The 22,588-nt window shown below is 49.0% G+C and overlaps 2 protein-coding genes across 2 annotated transcripts in view; both read right to left on the reverse strand.

The window, feature by feature from the left end:
• Window positions 1–1,003, reverse strand: part of ADAM33 (ADAM metallopeptidase domain 33) — a 90,777-nt gene extending 89,774 nt beyond the window's left edge. Inside the window, 1 exon segment of the mRNA XM_087935680.1 lies at window positions 840–1,003. Within this exon segment, the coding sequence (XP_087791806.1) occupies window positions 840–960 (121 nt within the window). The 5' untranslated portion in view covers window positions 961–1,003.
• Window positions 1,004–11,870: 10,867 nt separating this feature from the next.
• ALMS1 (ALMS1 centrosome and basal body associated protein) overlaps window positions 11,871–22,588 on the reverse strand; it is a 68,014-nt gene continuing 57,296 nt past the window's right edge. The window contains 5 exon segments of the mRNA XM_087935708.1: window positions 11,871–12,025; window positions 14,284–14,383; window positions 15,452–15,512; window positions 17,734–17,911; window positions 21,642–21,886. Coding sequence (XP_087791834.1) covers window positions 11,981–12,025; window positions 14,284–14,383; window positions 15,452–15,512; window positions 17,734–17,911; window positions 21,642–21,886 — 629 coding nt within the window. The 3' untranslated portion in view covers window positions 11,871–11,980.

A 22,588-nucleotide genomic window follows, 5' to 3' on the forward strand; every position in this document is an offset into this window, starting at 1 on the left:
AGGAAATGCAGGATTTGGGGTGGGGGGCGGGGAAAGGGAGGCAGCTGGGACAGCCCTTGACCTCCCCCTCCCCCCGCCAAAGCCTGGATAAGACCCCCCCCCCCACAAACCCTCCACAAACGGGGTTCAAGACTGTCTCTTTTTTTTGCATTCATCGCCCTGCCGTCTTTTCAATCCATTTCAAGCGTCTTTGGACGGACGGCGAAGGCGACCAGGACATCCCAGAGGCTGGATTTGGGCCGGGGTCTCAAGGGTGACAGTCGGGGAGGGAATCCCACCCACCCACCCCATATTTCGAACTCCGTGCCGCAAAAAAAAAACCCGGGGAAGTGAGGAAGAGGAAGGAAGAAAGTCCTCAAAAGTTTCTTCTCAAGTTTTGGGAAGGTCCCTTCTGGATTTGGGGAGGGGGGTGAGGTTTGTTGGAAGGAGAGGGGGGTCCTCCTTGGTCACACACCCCCTCCCCAGCCAGGCAGGAGCCCTGCTGGTCTCCCCAACAGCGCTCGGAGGGACCCCTCTCCCCCAAAAAAAAGAGACCCCAAAGTGGCTTGGAGCGTCTGAAGCTCTTTTGGGTCGGGGGGTTTTGGACCCCAAGGGCAAAGCTAGGGAAGCGCCCACCCCGGTTGGGCGATGGGCGAGGCCCCGGCTGTGCATGATGGGCTTTGGAGGAAAGAGCGGCTTTCTTCGTCTCCCCGCTCCGGATGGAAAGCGGGGGGGGCTGGGTTTTTGGGGGTTGGTGTCGTCGTCCCCCGCGCTTCTTACGACTCCGAGCCCGAAGACCCCCAACCCCCGTCCTCCCCGCCCTTTGCCCGGACGTCCCAAAGAGGAAGCCCCCGCCTGACCTGCAGCCTCGGCGGCTCCGGAGCGAAGCGGTCCCAGCGCCACCAACAGCAGCAACGGCAGCTGCAGCCAGCGGCGTCCGGCGGGCAGACCGCGGAGCGCCCGGCCAGCCGAGCCCTCCATGCCTCCCCGGGGCTCCTCGTTGGAGCCGCTCCGCTGCCCAGCCGTAACCAGAACCACATGGCTGCCGCAGCCTCTGGCCCCGCCCCGGCCCGCCACGCCCCGCCCCGTCCCCCGGGGCCCGCCCCGCCCCGCCAGCTCCGAGCCTGCGGAGGGCGGGGGAGTGCAGGGCGGTCGCACGACCCTCTTGGGCCGCTGGACCCTCTTGCCGCGAGGGAGCGGAGGCGCTTCTCCCCGACCCGGAGCGCTCGGAGGCCGAAGCCGCGCGATGCCCCGAGACGGTTGATCTGTAGACAAGACAGAGTAAGAATAGGGGAGTGGAGGAAAGAGAGAGAAAGAGAGAGAGAAAGTGATATACCGATGGATGGATCGATGAATGAGAGAGAGAGAATGAAAGAGGGAATGAAAGAGAGAGAATGAAAGAGAGAGGGGGGATAGATAGGAAGTTATATAGCGATGGATGGATAGATGAATGAGAGAGAGAGAGAATGAGAGAGAGGTATAGATAGAAAGATAGCGATGGATGGATAAATGGATACGAGAGAATGAGACAGAGAGAATGAGAGAGAGGTATAGGTAGAAAGATATATAGTGATGGATGGATAGATGAATGAGAGAGAGAGAATGAAAGAGGGAATGAAAGAGAGAGAATGAAAGAGAGAGGGGGGATAGAAAGATATATAGTGATGGATGGATAGATGAATGAGAGAGAGAAAGAGAGAGAGAGAGAGTATAGATAGAAAGATAGCGATGGATGGATAAATGGATACGAGAGAATGAGACAGAGAGAATGAGGAGAGAATGAAATAGAGAGAGGTATAGGTAGAAAGATATATAGGGATGGATGGATAGATGAATGAGAGAGAGAAAGAGAGAGAGAATGAGAGAGAGAGAGAGAAAGTGATATACCAATGGATGGATAGATGAATGATGGATAGATGAATGAGAGAGAGAGAGTATAGATCGAAAGATAGCAATGGATGGATAAATGGATACGAGAGAATGAGAGAGAATGAGAGAGAATGAAAGAGAGGTATAGATAGATATATAGTGATGGATAGATGAATGAGAGAGAGAAAGAGAGAGAGAATGAGAGAGAGTATAGATCGAAAGATAGCGATGGATGGATAAATGGATACGAGAGAATGAGACAGAGAATGAGAGAGAATGAAACAGAGAGTGGTATAGATAGAAAGATATAAATTGATGGATGGATAAATGGATGAGAGAGAGAGAATGAAAGAGGGAATGAAAGAGAGAATGAAAGAGAGAGAGAGGTAGCTAGAAAGATATATAGCAAGAGATGGATGAGAGAGAGAGGGATGGATAGATGGATGAGAGAGAGAATGAAAGAGAAAGAATGAAAGAGAGAAAGAATGAAAGAGAGGTATAGAAAATATATAATGATGGATGGATAGACGGATGAGAGAGTGAAAGAAAGAATGAATGAGAGAGGTACAGATAGAAAGATATATAATGATGGATGGATAGATGGATGAGAAAGAGTGAAAGAAAGAATGAAAGAGGGAGAGAATGAAAGAGGTATAGGTAGAAAAATATATAATGATGGATGGATAGATGGATAAGAGAGAGAGAGAGAGAGAGAGAGAGCAATGGACGGAGGGATGAGAGAGAGACCCGTATAGACAGATATATTTTGCAACGGGTGCTCCAACACTGGAGGTTTTTAAGAAGAGATGGGATAACCATGTGTCTGAAATGGCAGCGGATCTCCTGCTTGAGCGGGTTGGACTAGAAGACCTTCAGGTTCCCTTCCCACTCTGTTATTCTGTATGAGGACTAAGGGTGACACGATAGCACTCTTCCATTATCCGAGGGGCCTGCCACAATGACATAAACGGGAGTTTCCTTCATGGACCTGTATTTCAAAACGCTGCCTTTATGGCATAACGCCATAAACACATAACGCCATAACGCCATAACACTTTATGCCATAACGCCACACACCCCGTTCAGAGCGTCCCCAGTCATTGATTCCACCACCTCTGAATTGTTCCAATATTTGAGGGGCTGCCCCAAAGAAGCGGGGGCGGGTGGGTCAACCTATTCTCCAAAGCACCAGCATAAGAAAAGAAGAAAAAAAAAACAGATGGAAACCAGTCAAGGGCAGAAGCAACCTGGAATTAAGGAGGAATTTCCTGAACAGGGAGAAGAATTTACCAGTGGAACTACTCGCCACCAGAAGTTGTGGAGGTTTTCAAGAAGAAATGAAGGCAGCCATTTGGTCTGGAATGATCACAGGATTTCCTGCTTGAGCAAGGGGGTTGGGCTAGAAGACCTCCAAAGGTCCCTTCCCAACTCGGTTATTCGGGGACCCGGCGCCCTCCCCACCCAGAACATATATATGCAGGCCCCACTGGGTCCTTCCTTGGCCAGATGCAGTTTGGGGTAGGGTGGGGTGAGACCAGGCCTGGGAAGCGGCTTTCTAAGCTCCCCCACCCACTTCCTGATTAGGGTGGAGAAGAATTCAAAAGCCGCCGGTGTGAGTTTCTCTCTTCCCCAACTTCAAGCTGCCAAAATGCACCAAAATCCAGGGCTCCCGCTTCTCATCTTCCTCTTCCTCTTCTCTGCTTCCAGCAATGCCCCCCCATTAATCCATCCAAGGAGAAGACATTGTAGACTTTGCCTGACTGTCTTTACATTCAGCCAGCAACTGAAAGACAGAACCGTGAAAATGCCGTTAATCTTCACCCCAAAACGGTGGAGTAAAACAGCACGATGCTCCTGGGGTCCAAGCAAGAATGATGGAAACTTCCCCCGACCCAACCAAGGGTCAATTCAGTGACCAATCAGGATTACAAGGAACTTGAATTTGTGTCTGTACGGAGAGATGTAACCCGGGATCAAGCCGCTTTCAAAAAAGATGGTTTATGTTTGGTTTGTTTATGTTTGTCTTTAAAAATCAATAAAATTTTCCAAAAAAAAAAAAAAAGGATTACAGATGTGACTACAACGACTACATTTCCCATGATGCGTTAACTACATTTCCCATGAGGCATTCCCTTAAGAGGACAGCTCCCAATTCCCAATGAACTATATACCGTCTGGACAGCACAGACATGGAAAGGCCAAGGTTCTCGTACCCCACCCCCCTCGCCTTTTTGGGGGAAGGTGGGGTGGGATGGAGTGGCTTAATGGTCCTCCAGAAAACACCGAGCTGTTGCAAAAGGCTTTAAGTTGCTGCAAAGAGGCTGCTAACCACTTCCACCCCAGAGTTGTTTTGAGAGGAAGGTGTGAGTTTTTAGTGGGTTTTTTTCGGGTGTGTTCTGACCAAACCTGGTTCCAAGGAAACAAATACAAAACGGAGGTAACAGCAAAACCTTTTAATGATTCTTTACAAATTCCGTTCCTTCCCGGTGAAAAGGCTGTTTCAAACTAATCGTCTCTGGTGAGAACGAGCCTTGCCGAGGTGGTGCAAGGCTGCCAAAAACACTAGATAAAGTTGCTAAGAAATATTCCAAACACAAAGAGTCTCCAAACACCAACCAAGATCATCCAAATGTCCACCAGGCTTGAGTGCAAAAAAGTCTTTGCTTTCTGCAAAGAACTCTGGTTTCTCAGCTGGCTTTTATCCCTTAAGGGAGGGGCCATTATCTTGCAGCCTTACTCCTGAGTCGCCGTGCTGCTGCAGCTGCTCTTTCCTTTGAGCAGCCCTGAGCGCGCGCACACTTGGCACAGGCTCCTCGGGGGCCTCTTCGTTGCTGCTGCCAGCCTCCACCATCTCCGAAGGCAGCACTCCCCTCCCTGATGGTCCTGGCCCCACCCCTGCATCCCACGCAGGCCCCTCATCCGAGTCCTCGCTCTCCGAGACCTCAGCCGTCCCCGCCTGCTGCCGGCGAACCCCAACAGGATATGAGTTAAGGGGAGCATCCCCCCCGTTGGGTTGTTTTTAACCAGCTCTTCGATCTAGAGATGGCTCAGATGACGATGAAAGCGGGGTGCAGAGGAGCCCATAAAATCTGGAACCGCAAAGCGAAAGCTCAACGTTTTTAATTGTTGATTCTGCATCTCGCGGGTGTTTTTATAAATGATTCAAGATGGTGAGTCTATCCAACGCATCTTCCGATTCCTATTTACACCACCACAACAACCCTAGGAGTCGGTCTGAACTAAGAGAGAGCCCAAAGTCACCCAGTTGGCTTTCGTGCCTAAGACAGGACTGGAACTCCATTTAGGACTATAAATCATAGGCCCAGGATTCCCCCCCGGCCCCCTCACTCCCCGGGTTTTTCTCTTCCGTGAAATTGGACACCCACACGCCACAAATGCCACTCAAATCTCTGGCTACCACACATTGACTTGGAGAGCTGTGGGTTATATCATGTTATCCTCTTTCTGTCCCAAACATTTTTGGACCCCCTCCCTCCAAATGTCCATTAGTTCATGTGCTGGGCAAAGGGTGGGATCTTTGACAAGCATACCTGACCCGTGACTCAACCCCTGTGGTTGGGCGCATAAGGGGACGGGGTTGGCCTCTGTGTCACCGGTTTCCTGTTTGGCCAAATTCACCACCTCAGGGGGGCCCGTTTAAACAATAAAACCTATTTCTCGGCTATTTCTGCGGCTTGATGGAGACCACCCCACCTCCCACCCCGTGGGATAGTTAAGACACCCCACTTTCCTACGGACGTTTTGCAAAAAAGGAAGGAATTACCAAAGGAATAAACCCCACACCTTTCTAGCACTAATGTTACCTAGATGGGTCATGGAACGTCTGCAAGAAAACCACCAAGCTCAGAGAGCTCCAAGGATCCCTTAGTCTTTCTCCTCCTCCTCCTCCTCCTCCTCCTCCTCCTCCTCCTCCTCCTCCTCCTCCAAATCTCACTTCTTTCTAGCAGTGATGCTCCCTGGGTCATGAAACATCTCAAGAAAACAACCAAGCTCAGACAGCATCAAGGACCCTTAGTCTTCCTCCTCCTCCTCCTCCAAATCCCACTTCTTTCTAGCAGTGATGCTGTTACCTAGCTGGGTCATGAAACATCTGCAGGAAAACAACCAAGCTCAGACAGCATCAAGGATCCCTTAGTCTTCCTCCTCCTCCTCCTCCTCCCACTTCTTTCTAGCAGTGATACTGTTACCTAGCTGGGTCATAAAACGTCTGTCATAAAACCAGCCAGCTCAGGGAGCACCCACAAACCTACCCTGGGAAGGAAGCAGCTTTGCAGAAGAACCCAACGAGGCTCCCCCTGCTACCTGGAAAATCCAACATGGGGAACCCATTGGGCAAAGCAACCGATCGTTGCACATGACACGCTGAGCTACAAATCATTGGAGCCTGGGCTGCCCCTGTACGCTGGCAACTCTCTCAGCCCTGCACCTGTGGATGGGGTGAATCGCTGGTATCATCACGCCTCCAAAGAGGACGTGGCTGAGAGCCCTCGGGGGAACATGCGGTAACATGAAAAGCAGCGCCGGTCGTTTTCCTTCCTCTGCCTCTAACTTCTGGGCAGTCAACGCAAAGCAGAGGACGTGAGGAGAGGTGGCTTTGGCCCTGCAGAGACGTTGACCCATGGGATACATCAGTGGTGGTGGGGACCAGCAGATCCCAAACAATAAGGAATCGGGCCTCCTGGCACACAGCATGTTCTCTGCCAGGCCATCCAGAATAGCAGCATCAGAAGGGATTTTAGAGGTCTTCTAATCCAACCCCCCTGCTCAACCAATGGCTGTCCAATGTCTTGTTAAAAGCCTCCAGTGATGAAGCACCCACAACTTCCGGTGGCAGGCAGTTCCACTGGTTAATGGTCCTCCCAGCTAGGAAGTCTTAGTTCCAGGTTGTTTTCTCTCCTGGATTAGTTTCCACCCACTGTTCCTCGTCCTGCCTTCAGGGGCTTTGGAGAATAAGGGACTGAAGGATGTGAATCAAAGATATATGATTTTGAATTCTTTTAAAAGGATTTTATGTCTCAAAAGGGGGTCGGGCTAGATGACCCGGAGGGTCCCATATCTGCAAACTGTTATGTTGAAATGCTTGCCTGAGTGGAAGACCTACAAGAAACCCCAACATGTTTCCAGCTGCCTAGCTTAAGAGTTTCCTGTTCAGTTTGATTAAACTTTCCTGCCTCAACCGCAAATATGCTTCAAAAGGAAATAAACTATAAATTGCATTGTTTAAAAGAAGTTTTTCGCTCGTCTGACTCCAACTCACCTGAGGGGGATTCGGAATTGCCTGCTTTTGCGAGAGTATAATAAAATTCTTATTTTACCTCATTGTCCTGAAAATTTTGTTAAGTATTTGGGGGGGTCACCTAAATCTGACGGGGACCTTGAAGGTCTTCTAGTCCAACCCCACTGTCCAAACAGGAAATCCTATACCATTTCAGACAAGTGGCTGTCCAGTCTCGTCTTAAAAATCTCCAGCAATGGAGCAGCCACAACTTCTGGTGGCAAGCAGTTCCACTGGTTAATTCCTCTCCCTGTCAGCAAATTTCTCCTTAATTCCAGGTTGCTTCTCACCTTGAGTAGTTTCCATCCATTGCTTCTCGTCCTGCCTTCAGGTACTTTTAGAGAATAGGTTGACCCCGGTCCTCTTCTTTGGGGCAGCCCCTCAAATATTGGAAGACTACTATCCTGTCATTCCCTACTTTTCGTTAGACTAGACTAGAATGTCTGCAAACCTGGAAACTTTTAAGACTGGTGGACTTCAACTCCCAGAATTCCCCGGCCATATTATTCAGAAGTTCTGGGAGCATCATTATTTTAGACTTTCAAGAAGAGACTGAAGTGCCACCTGTCAGAAATGGTGTAGGGTCTCCTGCTTGGGCAAGAAGGGTTGGACTAGATGACCTACAAGGTCCCTTCCAACTCTGATTATCTGTTTTTTGGTGTGTGTGTTTTTAAGGTCCTGGCCCTGTTTAGCTTCTCAGCCCAAACAAGGCTTGCTAGATGCTGCATTGTTGAGCAAGAGGTTTAAAAAATTGTCGGTTCAGCATTTAAAATTGATATACTGCTAAAAAAGGCCTAGCTGTCAAATTGTTTGGCATTTTTGACAGACAGCCTTCTTTAGGAGAACTGAATAATGTACTCATAACAACAATCAGGCCATTTTTGGTATTCTATAAAGCCCAGAGTCAACATTTTGTTTCAAACCACATTTCCCTTTATTTCAGAAACTAAACCACCAACCACCAACCACCCTGGTGAAAATCCCACTAAAGAAGGAAGAACTTTTTTTATTTTATTTGCAGAAATCGTTACTCATCTTCCCCGAAGTCCTCGAATCATGGACCATAACGGAGCCCAAAATTTCCATTGGCTAAGCCAGGCAGTTGTTAAGTGAGTTTTGACCGAGTTTAAGACCTTTCCTGTCATCCTTAAGTGAATCGCGGGTGCTTCATCACTGGAGGTTTTTAAGATGAGACTGGACCGCCAGTTGTCTGGAATGGTCTTCTGCTTGGGGTTAGACTAGAAGATCTCTAGGGACCCTCCCAGCTCTCTTCTGATTGATACAGCAAAAACGGTTGTTAAGTGAATCTGGCGTCCCCATTAACTCTGCCTGCCAATAGGCCACCAAAGGTGAAACTGTATGACTCTGGGGCACTACAGCTGTCACAAGTACAGGAAGACAGTTGCCAAGCGTCCAAATTTTGATCGTGTGTGTGGAAAACATCCTTTTTCAGTGCTGTGGTAACTTCAGTCGCTAAATGAACTGCAGCTGGTCATTTAGTGGCTGTTCAAAAGGAAATGGCATTGAAAAAAAAGGGATTTATGACCGTTGTTTGCACTTATGACCGTTTTTTCACACTTACAACCATCGCAGCATCCCTCATGGTCATGTGATGCAAAAATTCAGACATTTGGCAACTTAGTTCATACTTAGGACGATTGCGGTCCCCGGGGGTCACGTGATCCCCTTTTGTGACCGTTCTGGCGAGCGAGGGGAGCCCAATTCGCTTAACGATTGCATTCCTGACTGCAGGGATTCGTTTAGTAACGGGTGGCAGGAAAGGTCGTAAAACGGGAACGAAATTCGCTGCTCCTTCAAGAAGCTTCTTGAAGTTCTTCAGAAACCTCGGGGGGGACAAACCATGACCATGGGTGACCGTTTCACTTAGCAACCGAAATTTGGGAGGGGGCTCAATTGCGATCGTAAGTCGAGGACTACCCGGAATGACCCAGAAGCGACTGCTCCGGTTCAAATCCACACCCAAGAGGCAAAAATCCTTCTCGTGTTTTGCTGACCCGGCTAATTTGGGATTCTGTTTTTCGGCCGCACACCGTGTATGTGTGTGTGCAAAGCAACACAGCTGTGCTTGGCCGTTGTTCAGAGCGGGGAAACACCCTCTGACTCAAAAGCACAGCCAGATTGCAGAATTGCAACCAGTAGACAGCGGAAAAGAGCAGGGGTGGCAAGGGAGGGAGGAAGAGACGCAGAGCGACAAACAGAAGTAGCAGCTGCGCCAGGGGAAGGAAAACAGGGTTGTGTAGGCGGCACATGTGGGTGTTGGAGGGTGTTGGCCTGAAAGTCTGTGTGTCTCACAACGAGGCCTGCTCAGGCCTGGCCAGCTCCAGAGCTCATAAGGCAATGTTTTCTCAACCATAGAAGCTTTTAAGATGGTTGGACTCCAACTCCCAGAATTCCACAGCCAGCCTAGGAGTTGGGAGTCCTCCCATGTTAAAGTTGCTAAACTTGAAGAGAGGCCTTGGGCCTAGTTGGCTATGGAATTCTGGGAGTTGGAGTCCACCCATCTTAATGTTGCCCCAGCCTGTTGGAAAAACAGGACTTGGGCCAGGCTGGCTGGGGAATTCTGGGAGTTGGGAGTCCACCCATCTTAAAATTGCTAAACTTGAAGAAAGAGGCCTGGGACCAGGTTGGCTGTGGAATTCTGGGAATTGAAGTCCAGCTTTCTCAATGTTGCCCTGGCCTGCTGGAAAGAGGCCTTGGCCCATGTTGCTTGGAATCTGGGAATTGGGAGTCCACCCATCTTAAACTTCCTAAAGTTGAGGAAAGAGGCCTTGGGCCTGGTTGGCTATGGAATTCTGGGAGTTGAAGTCCACCTATCTCAGTTTTGCCCCTGCTGGAAAAACAGATCCTAGGCCAGGCTGGCTGAGAGATTCTGGGAACTGGAGTCCACCCATGTTAATGTTGCCTTGGCCCATGTTGGTTGGAATTCTGGGAGTTGGAGTCCACCTATTTTAATGTTGCCCCAGCCTGCTGCAAAAACAGGACTTGGGCCAGGCTGGCTGGGGAATTCTGGGAGTTGGAGTCCCAGGACCCCTGGAAGCATTTCCTTTGGTGAGAGACAGTTTTAGGAACTCAGGCAAGCTGATGATGGTCGAACTAAGCAAGCACCCACTTTAGCTGCAGGTGGTCCTCGACTTAGGACCACAATGGAGCCCAACATTTCTGCTGCTAAGTGAAGCAGTTGTTAAGGGAGCTTTTACTCCTTTTACAACCTTCTTTGCAGCCATTGTTAAGCGAATCACTGCAGCTGTTAAGTTAGGCACACGGTTGTTAAGTGGTTGTCATCTGGCTTCCACGTTGACTTTGCTCCTCAAAAGGTCGCAAAAGGGGATCATGACCCCCAGGACATACTGCCACCGTTGTTAATACGAGTCCATTGCCAAGAGTCTTAATTTTGATTACGTGACACCGCCCCCCAGGAACGTTGCAACGGTCGTAAGTCTGAACAAACGGTCAGAAGTCACTTTTTCCAGTGCCGTTGTAACTTTGAATAGACCCTAATCCAAGGGCCTTCAAACCTGGAAAGTGGACTTCAACTCCCAGAATTCCTGAGCTAACGTGACTGGAGGAGGAATTCTGGGAGTTGAAGTCCACAAGTCTTGAAGCTGTCAAGTTTGGAGACCCCTGATCTTGCTATTTATATAATCTATGTCACCCATCCTCTCTCTGTCTGTCTATCATCCACCTAGCCAGCCATCCATACACTCTCTGTCTATCTCTCTATCTAGTTCTTTATCTAGATCTTTATATAATCAATATAATCTATCTATCTATCTATCTATCTATCTATCTATCCATCCATCCATCCATCCATCATCTATTCCTCCCTCTCCTTTCCTTTCATCCAGCTAGCCCAAGGGTCTTCCAACTTGGCCAGTTTAAGACTTGTGGACTTCAACTCCCAGATTTCCAGAGCTAACATGACTGGAGGAGGAATTCTGGGAGCTGAAGTCCACAAATCTTAAAGCTGTCAAGTTTGGAGGCCCCTGCCCTAAACAAATGGCTGTAAGTTGAGGACTATCTGTATCAGGACATCCACTGAAGGGGTTAGAAGAGTCAAGACATTGGCTGTAACTGTGCATCTACAGCCCCTTTTCCCCGTTTTATATTGAACGCGTGTAAAAAATGGCTCCGAGTCTCCATCCATTTTCGACAATTGTTGCGGAGACGCAAACTGTGAACGGACAGCTGACAAAAACGCTCATTGGAAGTCATCAGAAAGCAGGGATATATTGTAAGACATTTTAATTTTTTTTTCCCCCCACCGCGGAGACGTTAAAAAAAATCCAGAGTAATCCTCCAAAATCATCAGTGATACAAAGCACCTGAAATACAAATATTATTCTATATATAAATAACCCAAGCTGCTTTCACACACACACACACACACACGCACACAAAACCGCCCATTTAATGCGCTGTTGATCCATTAGTCCGACAAAGCCTTGATCCGCATAGGGAACGTAGGCAGAATATGGAAAAAGACAGAAAAAAAAAATCCTGGTTTCTTGATTTTTCTTTTAAAAAACTCTTCAGTACGTTGGCTTGAAAACGCGAGGGGTTGGAGCATGATTGAGGGGGGGAAGCGGGGGAACTGGGGAGGACACCCCTCAACTCCAGTAACGGTCAGGAAATCTAAGAGGCGTCAGGCGCAAAAACCGCCCAAGGAGTCTACGGCGTAGGCACAAGTTCGTATTTTTAAAAAAAAAAAAATGTTTTAAAAAAAGAGGTTAAAACCCCCTACTTGGTGCGATAAGGTTTATTAAACAGGGACGTTGTCCTTCGCTCGGCTTCTGGTGTGTTTTTTTCCCGCTCACATCATTCCCAGGGCACTTTCCTTCCCAAGACACGGTTGGTGATTTTCTGTTGGAAAAGACAAGAACAAACAAGAATCCTGATTTAATTGGGGGCGATTGCCGGAATCCTAACACTGTAAGGGTGAAGGGACACCCACCCGCCCTGTCCGAGAAAGCCCCTTTTTGCTCCTTCCCGTTTCTTGGTTCCCCCCCCCACTTCCTTACAAAAATAGGATAAATTGGGGAGGGGGTGAGGAGAGGAGGAAGAAGAGACCCACGGAAGAAGGGCCAAGCAGCTTGATGGGGGGAATGTGGGGAGGGCAGGTAGTGGAAAGCCCCCATTTGGATGAACTGGCTTTCGCTTGGGGTAGGACTGAAGGCCAGGGCTGTGGTGGGCTTGTGAGAGAGAGAAAGAGGGGAAAGAGAGAGAGAGAGAGAGAGAGAGAGAGAGAGGAGAAAAGATTAGGAAGGGAGGGAGGGAGGAGAGGAAAGAGAGAGGGAGGAGAGGAAAAAAGAAAGAAGAGGAGAAAAGAGGGAGGGAGGAAAAGAAGAGAAAGAAGGGAGAGAAACAGGAGAGAGAAGAGAGAGAGAAGAGAAAGGAGAGAGGAAAGACACGAAGGAAGGAAAGAAAGGAAGAAAGGAGGAAGAAAGGGAGGAAGGAGGAAAGAAGAGAAAGGGGAAAGAGAAGGAGAGAAAGAGAAGAAAAGGAGAGAGGAAAGAGAGGAAAGAGAGGAAGGAAGGAAGGAAGGAAGGAAGGAAGGAAGGAAGGAAGGAAGGAAGGAAGGAAGGAAGGAAGGAAGGAAGGAAAAGAAGGGAAAGAGAAGGAGAGAAAAGAAAGGGAAGAGAAAGGAAAAATAGAAAGGAAGGATGGAAGAGGAGGAAGGAAGGAAAGGATGGGAGGAGGGAGGAAGGAAAGGAGAAAGGAGGGAGAGAAAGACAGAAGGAGAGAGAAAAAAGAGGAAACAAAGGAGAAAAGAGAGAGAAGAGGAAAGAGAAGGAGAGAGAAGAGAAAGAGGAAAGAAGGAGAAAGAAGAGGAAGGAAGGAAGGAAGGAAGGAAGGAAGGAAGGAAGGAGAGGAAGGAAGGAAGGAAGGAAGGAAGGAAGGAAGGAAAGAAGAGAAAGGAGGTATAGAAAAGAGAGACAGGAGAGAATGGAGAGACAAAAGAGAGGAAAGAAAGGAGAGACAGAGAAGAGGAAAAAGGGAGAAGAGGAAGGAAGAAGAGAGAAAAGAGAGACGAGGGGAGAGAAAAGAGGAAAAAAACCCGGCTCTGCTGCCCTCTAGTGGTTCAGGCACAATGGCGGCTTCCTCCTGCCCACCAGGGGCTCTGCGATGCTCCTTCCTTTGGCCAGGATTAAACTCTGCATTTCTCCCCGCCCCCGAAGGCCAATTTATGCCCTGCCGCTTCAGAGATACGGCCGTTCTCCCTCCCGAGGAGTTTCGGCGTGGCGTAGGCCAGGGCGCAGGCCTCCTGCGACGGCCCTGAGCTCATGCTTTTGGAGATGCCGCCCAGTTCCAAGATTGGGGACGCCGGTCAGCTCCAGGCGACTCCATTATCCCCTGCCTGCTCTGACTCCCATCTCTGATTCCCACTTTCCGGTGTGGAAAGGGAACTTCACGAGGACAGTGGTGTCACCCAAGCAGGAAAAGCCCAAAGGGAACATCAGGCCAGCCATGAAACAAACTTGCATAGGAAAAGAGATTTAATAAAAGGTATTGAAAGAAGCCCCTTAGACAAAAGCCCAAATAATTAAGAAAACTAGGGAAACAAGAAAAGAAAACCCTTCCAAGTCGGCAAAACAAACAGACAAAAGACACAAAATATATTGCAAAGGAGACAGACAGGAGATTGCCACGAAACGAATCTAAGAAAACATGAGGACGAAACCGATAATCCGATCAAACCACCCCGCGGAGTTTACCCTCCGGCGGAAATGAAGACAACCCCCGGCAGGATTTAAAACATTAAGAAGTACAAACACAAGCACTCACACACAAAAGGGGGAAAAAAGTATAAAAATCAGGGGCTTATTATACAAAGCCAGCTAGCCCCAGGAACGCAGACTTCTTGCTATCTCTCACCTTCCTGAAAAAATAAAAAAGATCCGGCTTTCCAGCAGTTGTCTGTATCCTTGCACCGGAGCTCTCCCAGCAGGAAAATCGAGCCCTCAGAAGAAAGGCATTTTAAGAAGCCTTTCAACAAGGGGCGACCACGAAGGTTTTTCCAGCCAACCCTGCCACCGGACCGGGTCCCCGGAAAGGAGGAGAACCCCACAAGCTTTGAGTAGTTTGGGGGTGGGGGGAAGAGAGGAGAAAGGGGCACCCACCGTTTTGTACAGCTGGGCCTTCAAGCGGTTGGTGGAATATTCCGTTCTTCTCTGGGCTTCTTCGCGTCTCTTTCGCACCTCCGGCAGCTGCTCGTAGATGCTGGCCGAGGGAAGAGAAAGGAGAGAGAAGGCCATTGAAGAGGGGAGAAATCCCATCCTGGGTTATTATTTAGCAATTATTATTATTATTATTATTATTATTATTATTATTATTATTATTATTATTATTATTATTATTATTATTATTATATTACTACTACTACTACTACTATTATTTTTATTATATCATTATTATTATTTAGCCAGGTTATTCTTTAGCGAACGGCAGAGGTCCCCAGACGTGGCCCCTTTCAGGCGTGTGGACTTCAACTCCCAGAATTCCCCAGGTGGCATCGCTCCAAACTTGGCCACTTTTAAGGAATTCTGGGAGTTGAAGTCCACACGCCTGAAAGGGGCCACGTCTGGGGACCTCTGTTTTATTCTATTCTCTCACGAGGAAAAAAAAGGGACCGGGCCGTTTTCCACGCCGTTAATTTGGATTCTGGGACCGCCGCAGAACCCCCAGGGTCGCCTAATCCGAATCCAGGCGCTTGGGCCCCTGACTTGCGTCGATGACGGTTTGGGCGGCATCCCCTTTCCCTCCTTTTGGCGGCCTCCTGAGCGAGCGAAGTCCGGGGGGGGAGGGGAAGCCCGTTTCACTTAACAACGGTGCCACGGATTTCATCGCTGCGATTCGCTTACACGGGGCGGGGCAAGGTGGGTCGTTCGAAAGGGGAGGGGGGGCGGCGAAACTCGCTTCGCGAACGCCTCGCTTCGTCACGTGACTTGTGGTCGTAAATCCAGGACCGCCTTAAGATGAGAAAAGACCTGGTTTCCAAGACCCCATTTGGGGCAGCATCTTCAGCAGAATCTGGGAAAGGGGGACACACACCCCCACCCATGAAATTAGCGTCAATAAGGAAATAAAAAACAGGCTGACGGAACTCTTCTCCTTTCTCAGCGTTTATTTTTTTTGTGGCATTTTTGTTACTTCCTTATTAGGAGCGCAGAAGTAACCGGAGCCGCTGTTATTTATGATGTTTATCCCTTATCGCATCGGAAGAGTAATCCAAGAGAGTCATTTTCTGGCCAAAAACCAACCAACCAACTCCCCCCCACCCCCCCTTACCGTTTCGACCGCTCAACCATCTCATTCTTGGAAATGGCTCTACTCCGAAGCGTCCGATATCCTAAAGAAAAGAAGAAGACATCGGGAGTGAGACCAGCTCTCTCTCTCTCTCTCTCTCTGTCCACACTTTCTGTTTTCCCTGGCCGGCCAAGGAACACGATCCCCGTTTGATGGCGTTAAGATGGAGGTCTCTAAACGGGGTCACTTTTAAGACTGGTGGACTACGACTCCCAGGATTCCCCAGCCAGCCAGCCAGGAGGATTGTGGGGTCCTTGGTGCTCTTGGAGCTTGGTATTATTCTTGCAGAGGTTGAATGACCCAACTAGGTAACACCATCAGTGTTAAAAGGGAGTTGGGGGAGGAGGAGGAGGAGGAGGAGGAGGAGGAGGAGGAGGAGGAGGAGGAGGAGGAGGAATCCTTGATGCTTTCTCAGCTTGGTGGTTTTCTTGCAGACATTTCATTACCCAACTAGATATCATCAGTGCTAGAAGGGAGTAGGGGTTAGTAATAGTAGTAGTAGTAGTAGTAGCAGTAGTAGTAGTAGTAGGAGGAGGAGGAGGAGGAGGAGGAGGAATCCTTGATGCTTTCTGAGCTTGGTGGTTTTCTTGCAGACATTTCATTACCCAACTAGATATCATGATCAGTGCTAGAAGGGAGTAGGGGTTAGTAATAGTAGTAGTAGTAGCAGTAGGAGGAGGAGGAGGAGGAGGAAGGGGAAGAAGAAGAAGAAGAGGAGGAAGAAGAAGGTACTGTGGGGTCCTTGGTGCTCTCTAGCCGGGTGGTTTTCTTGCAGACTTTTCGTCACCCAACTCCTTAACAACATCTGTGCTTAGGAGGGACTGTTCCGTTATGGGGACTGAAGCTGGCTGGGGAATTCTGGGAGTTGAAGTCCACCGGTTGCCAAAGTCTGGAGACCCCTGGTGTAAGAGGATCACCCCCAAGACCTAAGGACGTTGAAAGGGTGGCCTTTCCTTTGCAAAGAAGCTTTGGGACAAAGGACACCGCCCATCCCTGAAAGAGGGGGCCAGGGCCTTCCCTTCCTCCAGGCCTGGGTCTCCTTTGGCAGCCAAAGCAAAGCTTCAATTCCCCCCCCACCCCTAGCCAGTGGAACAGTCCCTTCGGAGCACTGGTGTTGTTACCTAGTTGGGTCATGAAATGTCTGCAAGGAAGTCACCAAGCTCAAACAAAATCTACGACCCTCACACTCCTCCTCCTCCTCCTCCTCTCTGCAAACCCCAATCCCTTCTACCTCCTCTCCCTTCTAGCACTGATGGTGTTCCCTAGTTGGGTCATGAAAGGTCTACAAGAAAACCACCAAGCACAGAGAGCACCAAGGAACCCCACAGCTTTCCTTCTCCTCTCTACAAACCCCGCTCCCTTCTAACCTCGAGGATGTGCCCGAGTTGGCTCATGAAACGTCTGCAAGAAAGTCTCCAAGGGAAAAATGTAACAAAGATCTATTTAAAAAGAAAAAGAAAGTCTCCAAGAGAGCACCAAGGACCCCACAGATCTCCTCCTCCTCCTCCTCCTCCTCCTCCTCCTCTTTCTCTGCAACACCCCTTCCCTTCTAGCACGGATGATGTTCCCAAGTTGGATCATGAAATGTCTGCAAGAAAACAAACAGGCTCAGAGAGCACCAAGGACCCCTATAACCTTTCTTCCTTCCTTCCTTCCTTCCTTCCTTCCCTCCTTCTCCTTCCTTCCTTTTCTTCCTTCCTTTCCTTTCCCTCCTCCTTTATTCCTTCTCCTTTCTCTTCCTCCTACTCCTCTCCCCAAACCCACCACCCTTCTAGCACTGAGGATGTTACCTAGTTGGGTCATGAAATGTCTGCAAAAAACCAAACAGGCTCAGAGAGCACCAAGGACCCCTATAACCTTTCCTTCCTTCCTTCCTTCCTTCCTTCCTTCCTTCCTTCCTTCCTTCCTTCCTTCCTTCCTTCCTTCCTTCCTCCCTCCCTCTTTCCTTTCCTTTCCTTTCCTTTCCTTTCCTTTATTCCTTCTCCTTTCTCTTCCTCCCTCTCCTCTCCCTGTAAATCTCAGTCCTTCTAGCACTGAGGAGGAAACCTAGATGGGTCATGAAACGTCTGCAAGAAAACCACCCAGCTCCGAGAGCCCCGGGGACCCCTTAGAGCAGAAGCAGCCGGGCTATTCGGAGAGGAAGGTCTCTGTTCCTGCTGCCAAAGACCAGCCGGCCCACCCCTCTCTTCCTTCATTTCTTCAGCAAACCAACCCCCGCCTGCATTTTGGAGCCCGGCTCGGCTCCCCTGGAAGCGAAGGGGTACCTCGGTTAGCAAGACCCCCCATGTTCCCGCAACGCATCGCCTCGGGGGGGTTAAACAATTGTTCCCTCTCCTCCTGGAAGACGCTCTGCAGCTTCCTTTCTTCCGTGAGCAGCTTGAGGCGCTTCAGACGTTCGCCGGAGCTCGAAATGAAATCGGGACGGTGCGTTGCGAGAGATTCCTAAGGCGGGGGGGGAAGGGGGGGAACGAAAGGGGGAAGATAAAAAGAAAACAAACCACTTAAGCTTCGGGGAAGAATGAATGTAAGCTTCCTTGAAAACAGGCCTCTGAGGCTGAGTAATTGCTTTTCTTTTTTCTTTTTTTTTGCAAAGCGGAGGCCTCTGTAAACCTCCAGAGGAAAGGTCTCCAAACTCGGCCACTTTAAGACTGGTGGACTTCCACTCCCAGAATTCCCCAGCTAACATCTCCAAACTTGGCCACTTTAAGACTGGTGGACTTCCACTCCCAGAATTCCCCAGCTGGCAACTTTATGGGATTTGTGGACTTGAAGTCCACAAGCATCACGGTGAAAATAAGGCAGGACGTAAAATTTAAAAATACAAAAAGGTACAAAGGTTAAATTGCTGCGCGGTGGGCAAATTGGACAGATCTTCTTTGCCCAGAAGCCAGCAAGGTTAATTGCAAGGTTTGTAACATTGCCACAAGGTCCTTAAGTGTGCATTGAACAGTTAATGTTTAATGCATGCTTGAACACACAAAGGGCACGTTGTTTTCCTTCCTTCCTTCCTTCCCTTCCTTCCTCCTTCCCTTTCCTTCCTTCCTTTCCTTCCTTCCTTCCTTCCTTCCTTCCCTTTCCTTCCTTCCTTCCTTCCTTCCCTTCCTCCTTCCCTTTCCTTCCTTCCTTTCCTCCTTCCCTTTCCTTCCTTCCTCCTTCCCTTTCCTTCCTTCCTTCCTTCCCTTCCCTTCCTCCTTCCTTCCTTTCCTTCCATTTCCTTCCTTTCCTTCCTCCTTCCCTTTCCTTCCTTCCTTCCCTTCACCCTTCCCTTTCCTTCCTTCCTTCCCTTCCTCCTTCCCTTTCCTTCCTTCCTTCCTTCCTTCCTTCCCTTTCCTTCCTTCCTTCCTTCCCTTCCTTCCCTTTCCTTCCTTCCTTTCCTTCCTTCTTCCTTCCTTCCTTCCTTCCCTTCCTTCCTTCCTTCCTTCCTTCCTTCCTTCCTTCCCTTCCCTTCCTTCCTTCCTTCCCTTCCCCCCTCCCTTTCCTTCCTTCCTTCCTCCCTCCCTCCCTCCCTCCTTCCTTCCTTCCTTCTTCCTTCCTTCCTTCCTTCCTTCCTTCCTTCCTTCCTTCCTTCCTTCCTTCCTTCCTTCCTTCCTTCCTTCCCTTCCTTCCTTCTCCTTTCTCTTCTCTCTGGCAGTTGAAGTCCACCAGTCTTAAAGTTGCCAGGTTTGCTGGATGCTTTGATGCCGGACCGTTCACCGGAAAGACACCAGACGTGGGAATAAGCCTAGCCGTGTGATTGTGTGTGTGTGTGTGTGTGTGTGTGTGTTTTTAAAAAAGGGGGGGGGGAAGGGGGGCAATAAAGAATATTTTAAACCGGCCCGACACAGACAAAGCTGAGGACTCGGGGGAGCCGTGAAGGAAAGCCTCTAAACCAAACAAAACCCAGAGAAATCCCTGGGAAAATCAGAATTATCAAAATCCCGGGGAAGAGGTTGATATCCGCGGGAAAGCGGAAGGGCAGAATCTCGGCCTTGGGATTCCTAGGCCATCCGGGGCTCAAGGAGTTTGAAAGCCGCAAAAAAAATTAATGTTTTTTAAAATTTGGGGACACTGGGGTGTGTGTGTGTCTCTGGAGTAAGAGAATCCATGTGTCGGTCTCACGGATGATTCTAGGTGTCGAGTTATGACTGTTTGGACTGATGCCTGAGAACCGGATGTTAAATTTGTATCTGGTTTGCCAAACCACGATTTGAACCGACCGGCTGGCCCTGCTCACCCTGCCCGTCCCCTCCCAGGAGTCTCCCTGAGGCCCGTTTCGGATGCAGGTAAGCGCAGGGTAGGCGTGGAGGCTCTGGGAAATGGGCAAAATGGGCTTTCTGGAAGTACCGGAAGTTACAGGTAACAGGTAATCAGAGTTGGAAGGGTTCTTGTAGGTCATCTAGTCCAACCCCCTGCTCAAAAAGGAGAGCCTATGTTAGGAATACAAGTCACCTAACAGGTATTTGGGTTAGAAATATATAAACCGGGATAAACATTTTAAAACTGTATCTTTTAAGAAAATGCAAAAGTGTAATTGGGTGTGGTTTCTTAAACAGCCATAAGATGGAGCCAGAAACCTGGGTTGTTTTAGTTTTAGTCTGAGTCTCAGAAGAGAATGTGAGTAAGTCTCTGTTTCCTTCTGTTGGAAAGTATTGCCGTTGCCCCATTTCTTCTAATTGACCGATATTCCTGGATTTGATATAAGTCTGATACTGTACTGTTTTTTGACACTGGACTTTTGATATTTGGATTATCCCTGGATTGAAAAACGGACTGATTTACCTGTGAATGACTTTTGGACTGCTTATCTTGAACTTTGCTTAAACTTTCTGGAAGTAAAACCCTACATTTACTGGACAGTGTATCTGTGTGCTCTGTGTGTGTATTATTCAAACACTTCTCTCAAATACGACTCCCTGTATGTGCTCATTCTCCTAACGGGGAATTTACCTCAACACTCTACACCATTTCTATCCGGAAATGGGCCTGTGTCCGGCTTCCAGAGGGCCTCCGGACTCTGAGGAAGGTGAAAAACAGCCCTCCCGGCAAACCACACCCACCAAGGCCACGCGGACGTTAAGCAAATCTGGCTCTCCACCCTCACCCCCCCATTTGATTTTTGCTGGCCGGTAAGTTTGCAAAATGGGGGTTGCAGGGCAGTCTAGGGCAATTCTCCACGGGGCAACTTGCCTACGGGATATTTCTGCGGGACCAGAGTTTACGCCAACGGCGAAGCAATGGTCATGCGAATGACAAAACTTCAAAATCTTTTGTTGGTAGTGTACTGCATCCAGTTTTGGGCTCCTCATTATAAAAAAGATGTTGAGACTCTAGAAAATGTGCAGAGAAAAGAAACCAGGATGATGAGGGGACTGGAGACTAAAACATACGATGAACAGTTGCAGGAACTGAGAGAGAGAGAGAGAGAGAGAGGAAGGGAGGGAGGGATGTGAGGGAGGGAGATGAGAAAAGTGCAGAGGGAACTAAGAGAAGGAAGGAAGGAAGGAAGGAAGGAAGGAAGGAAGGAAGAAGGAAGGAAGGAAGGAAGGAAGGAAGGAAGGAAGGAAGGAAGGAAGGAAGGAAGGAAGGGACATCTGAGCAAGCCATGGATGGACAGAAGACATGTCTAGTTTAAGGAATGGATGGATGGGGTGACATGATAGCAGTTTCCCAATATCTCAGGGCTTGCCACAAAGAAGAGATGAAAAAAAAGACGCCGAGACTCTAGAAAAAGTACAGAGGAGCAACCAGGGTGATTGGAGGCTAAAACATACGATGAACAGTTGCAGGAACTGGGCCTGGCTAGTCCAGTGAAGAGAAAGACCAGGGGAGACAGGAGAGCATCTTCCAATATTTGAGGGGCTGCCACAGGGAGGAGGAAGGGGTCAAGCTATTCTCCAAGGCACCTGAAGGCCTGACAAGGAATAATGGATGGAAGCCGATCAACGGTGGTAAGATTGCAAAACCATCCTAAGGGACTTGTTTCAGTGCTGTTGTAACTCTGAACGGTCCCTAAATGAATCCAAGGCCAGCTATGTTAAGTGACTGGAGCTTAGAGAAGACCTCTACGCTTCCTTCCAGCTGTGCGAATCGAGCCGCGGTGCCTGGTCCTTGGCACCGGGATCTCTAGTATGGATGGGGAGTGGGGGGGGTGTAAAGGTGAGGAAGGGGACAAAGCCAGAAGCCTGGATTTTACCTGCAGGGTCATTTTCCCCAAAAGGGAGGGAGGCTCATTCTCAACATCTCTTGCTGGAGCAGCCAGACGCACCTGGAGGCCCCCGAGACGCTCCGGCCAGTTCTGCTCGCGGAGAGGTTCCCGCCACGGCTTTCCCCTGGGTGGGGGCTCGGACCAGGCAAGGACTGGGCCGGGTGGGAAGCCACCCCCGGCCTCTTCCAGGGCATCTGGTTTTAGATCTCTTGCCGGGACGAACCAAGACACGCCTGGATGGGGGTAGAAGAAGAACGGTGGTGAGTTTATTTACTAGCTCGATCGCCGTGCTTGGCTACGAAACTATGTGGTCAGGCTTAGGTTTTGGGGGAGGAAAATAAGGGGGAGGGGAATTCTGCCTCTGCCTACAAGCATCCATCGGTATTCATCCGGCTGGCATCATGTCAGTGTGTGAGAGAGAGAGTTGAGGGCTGTTTGGAAACTGAAAGAGTATTTGTTCTGTGAGCAAGGAGACAGCAAGGAGTCTTTAGCTCAACTGTCCTGTACTAAAGCTGCTTGGTGCTGCTGTGAAACTGAAACTCCTCTGCTTGTGTTTTGCCTTTGGAAGAGATTTCTTTTCAGGTGGGGAGGAGGAGTAGGGCTCCTTAGCATCAGAGCGTGTTAATAATAATAATATAAGAAATACTAACTGCTCTGATGGTCATTTCGAAGAATCCTTTCTTAGTGAGCCCCTAGAAGCCAAGAATATGTGCCAAATTTCAAGTTTGTAGGCTTTATCTGGGATGGATGGATGGATGGGTGGATGGATGGATGGATAGATAGATAGATAGATAGAGAGAGAGAGAGAGAGAGAGAGAGAGAGAGATAGATAATAGAAATAGATAGATAGATAGATAGATAGATAGATAGATAGATAGATAGATAGATAGATAGATAATAGAAAAGATAGATAGATAGATAGATAGATATAGATA

The sequence above is a fragment of the Pseudonaja textilis genome, chromosome 6 (assembly GCF_049901715.1).
Source record: "Pseudonaja textilis isolate UNSWEBS1 chromosome 6, rPseTex1.2, whole genome shotgun sequence".
NCBI classification, from domain to species: Eukaryota; Metazoa; Chordata; class Lepidosauria; order Squamata; family Elapidae; genus Pseudonaja; species Pseudonaja textilis.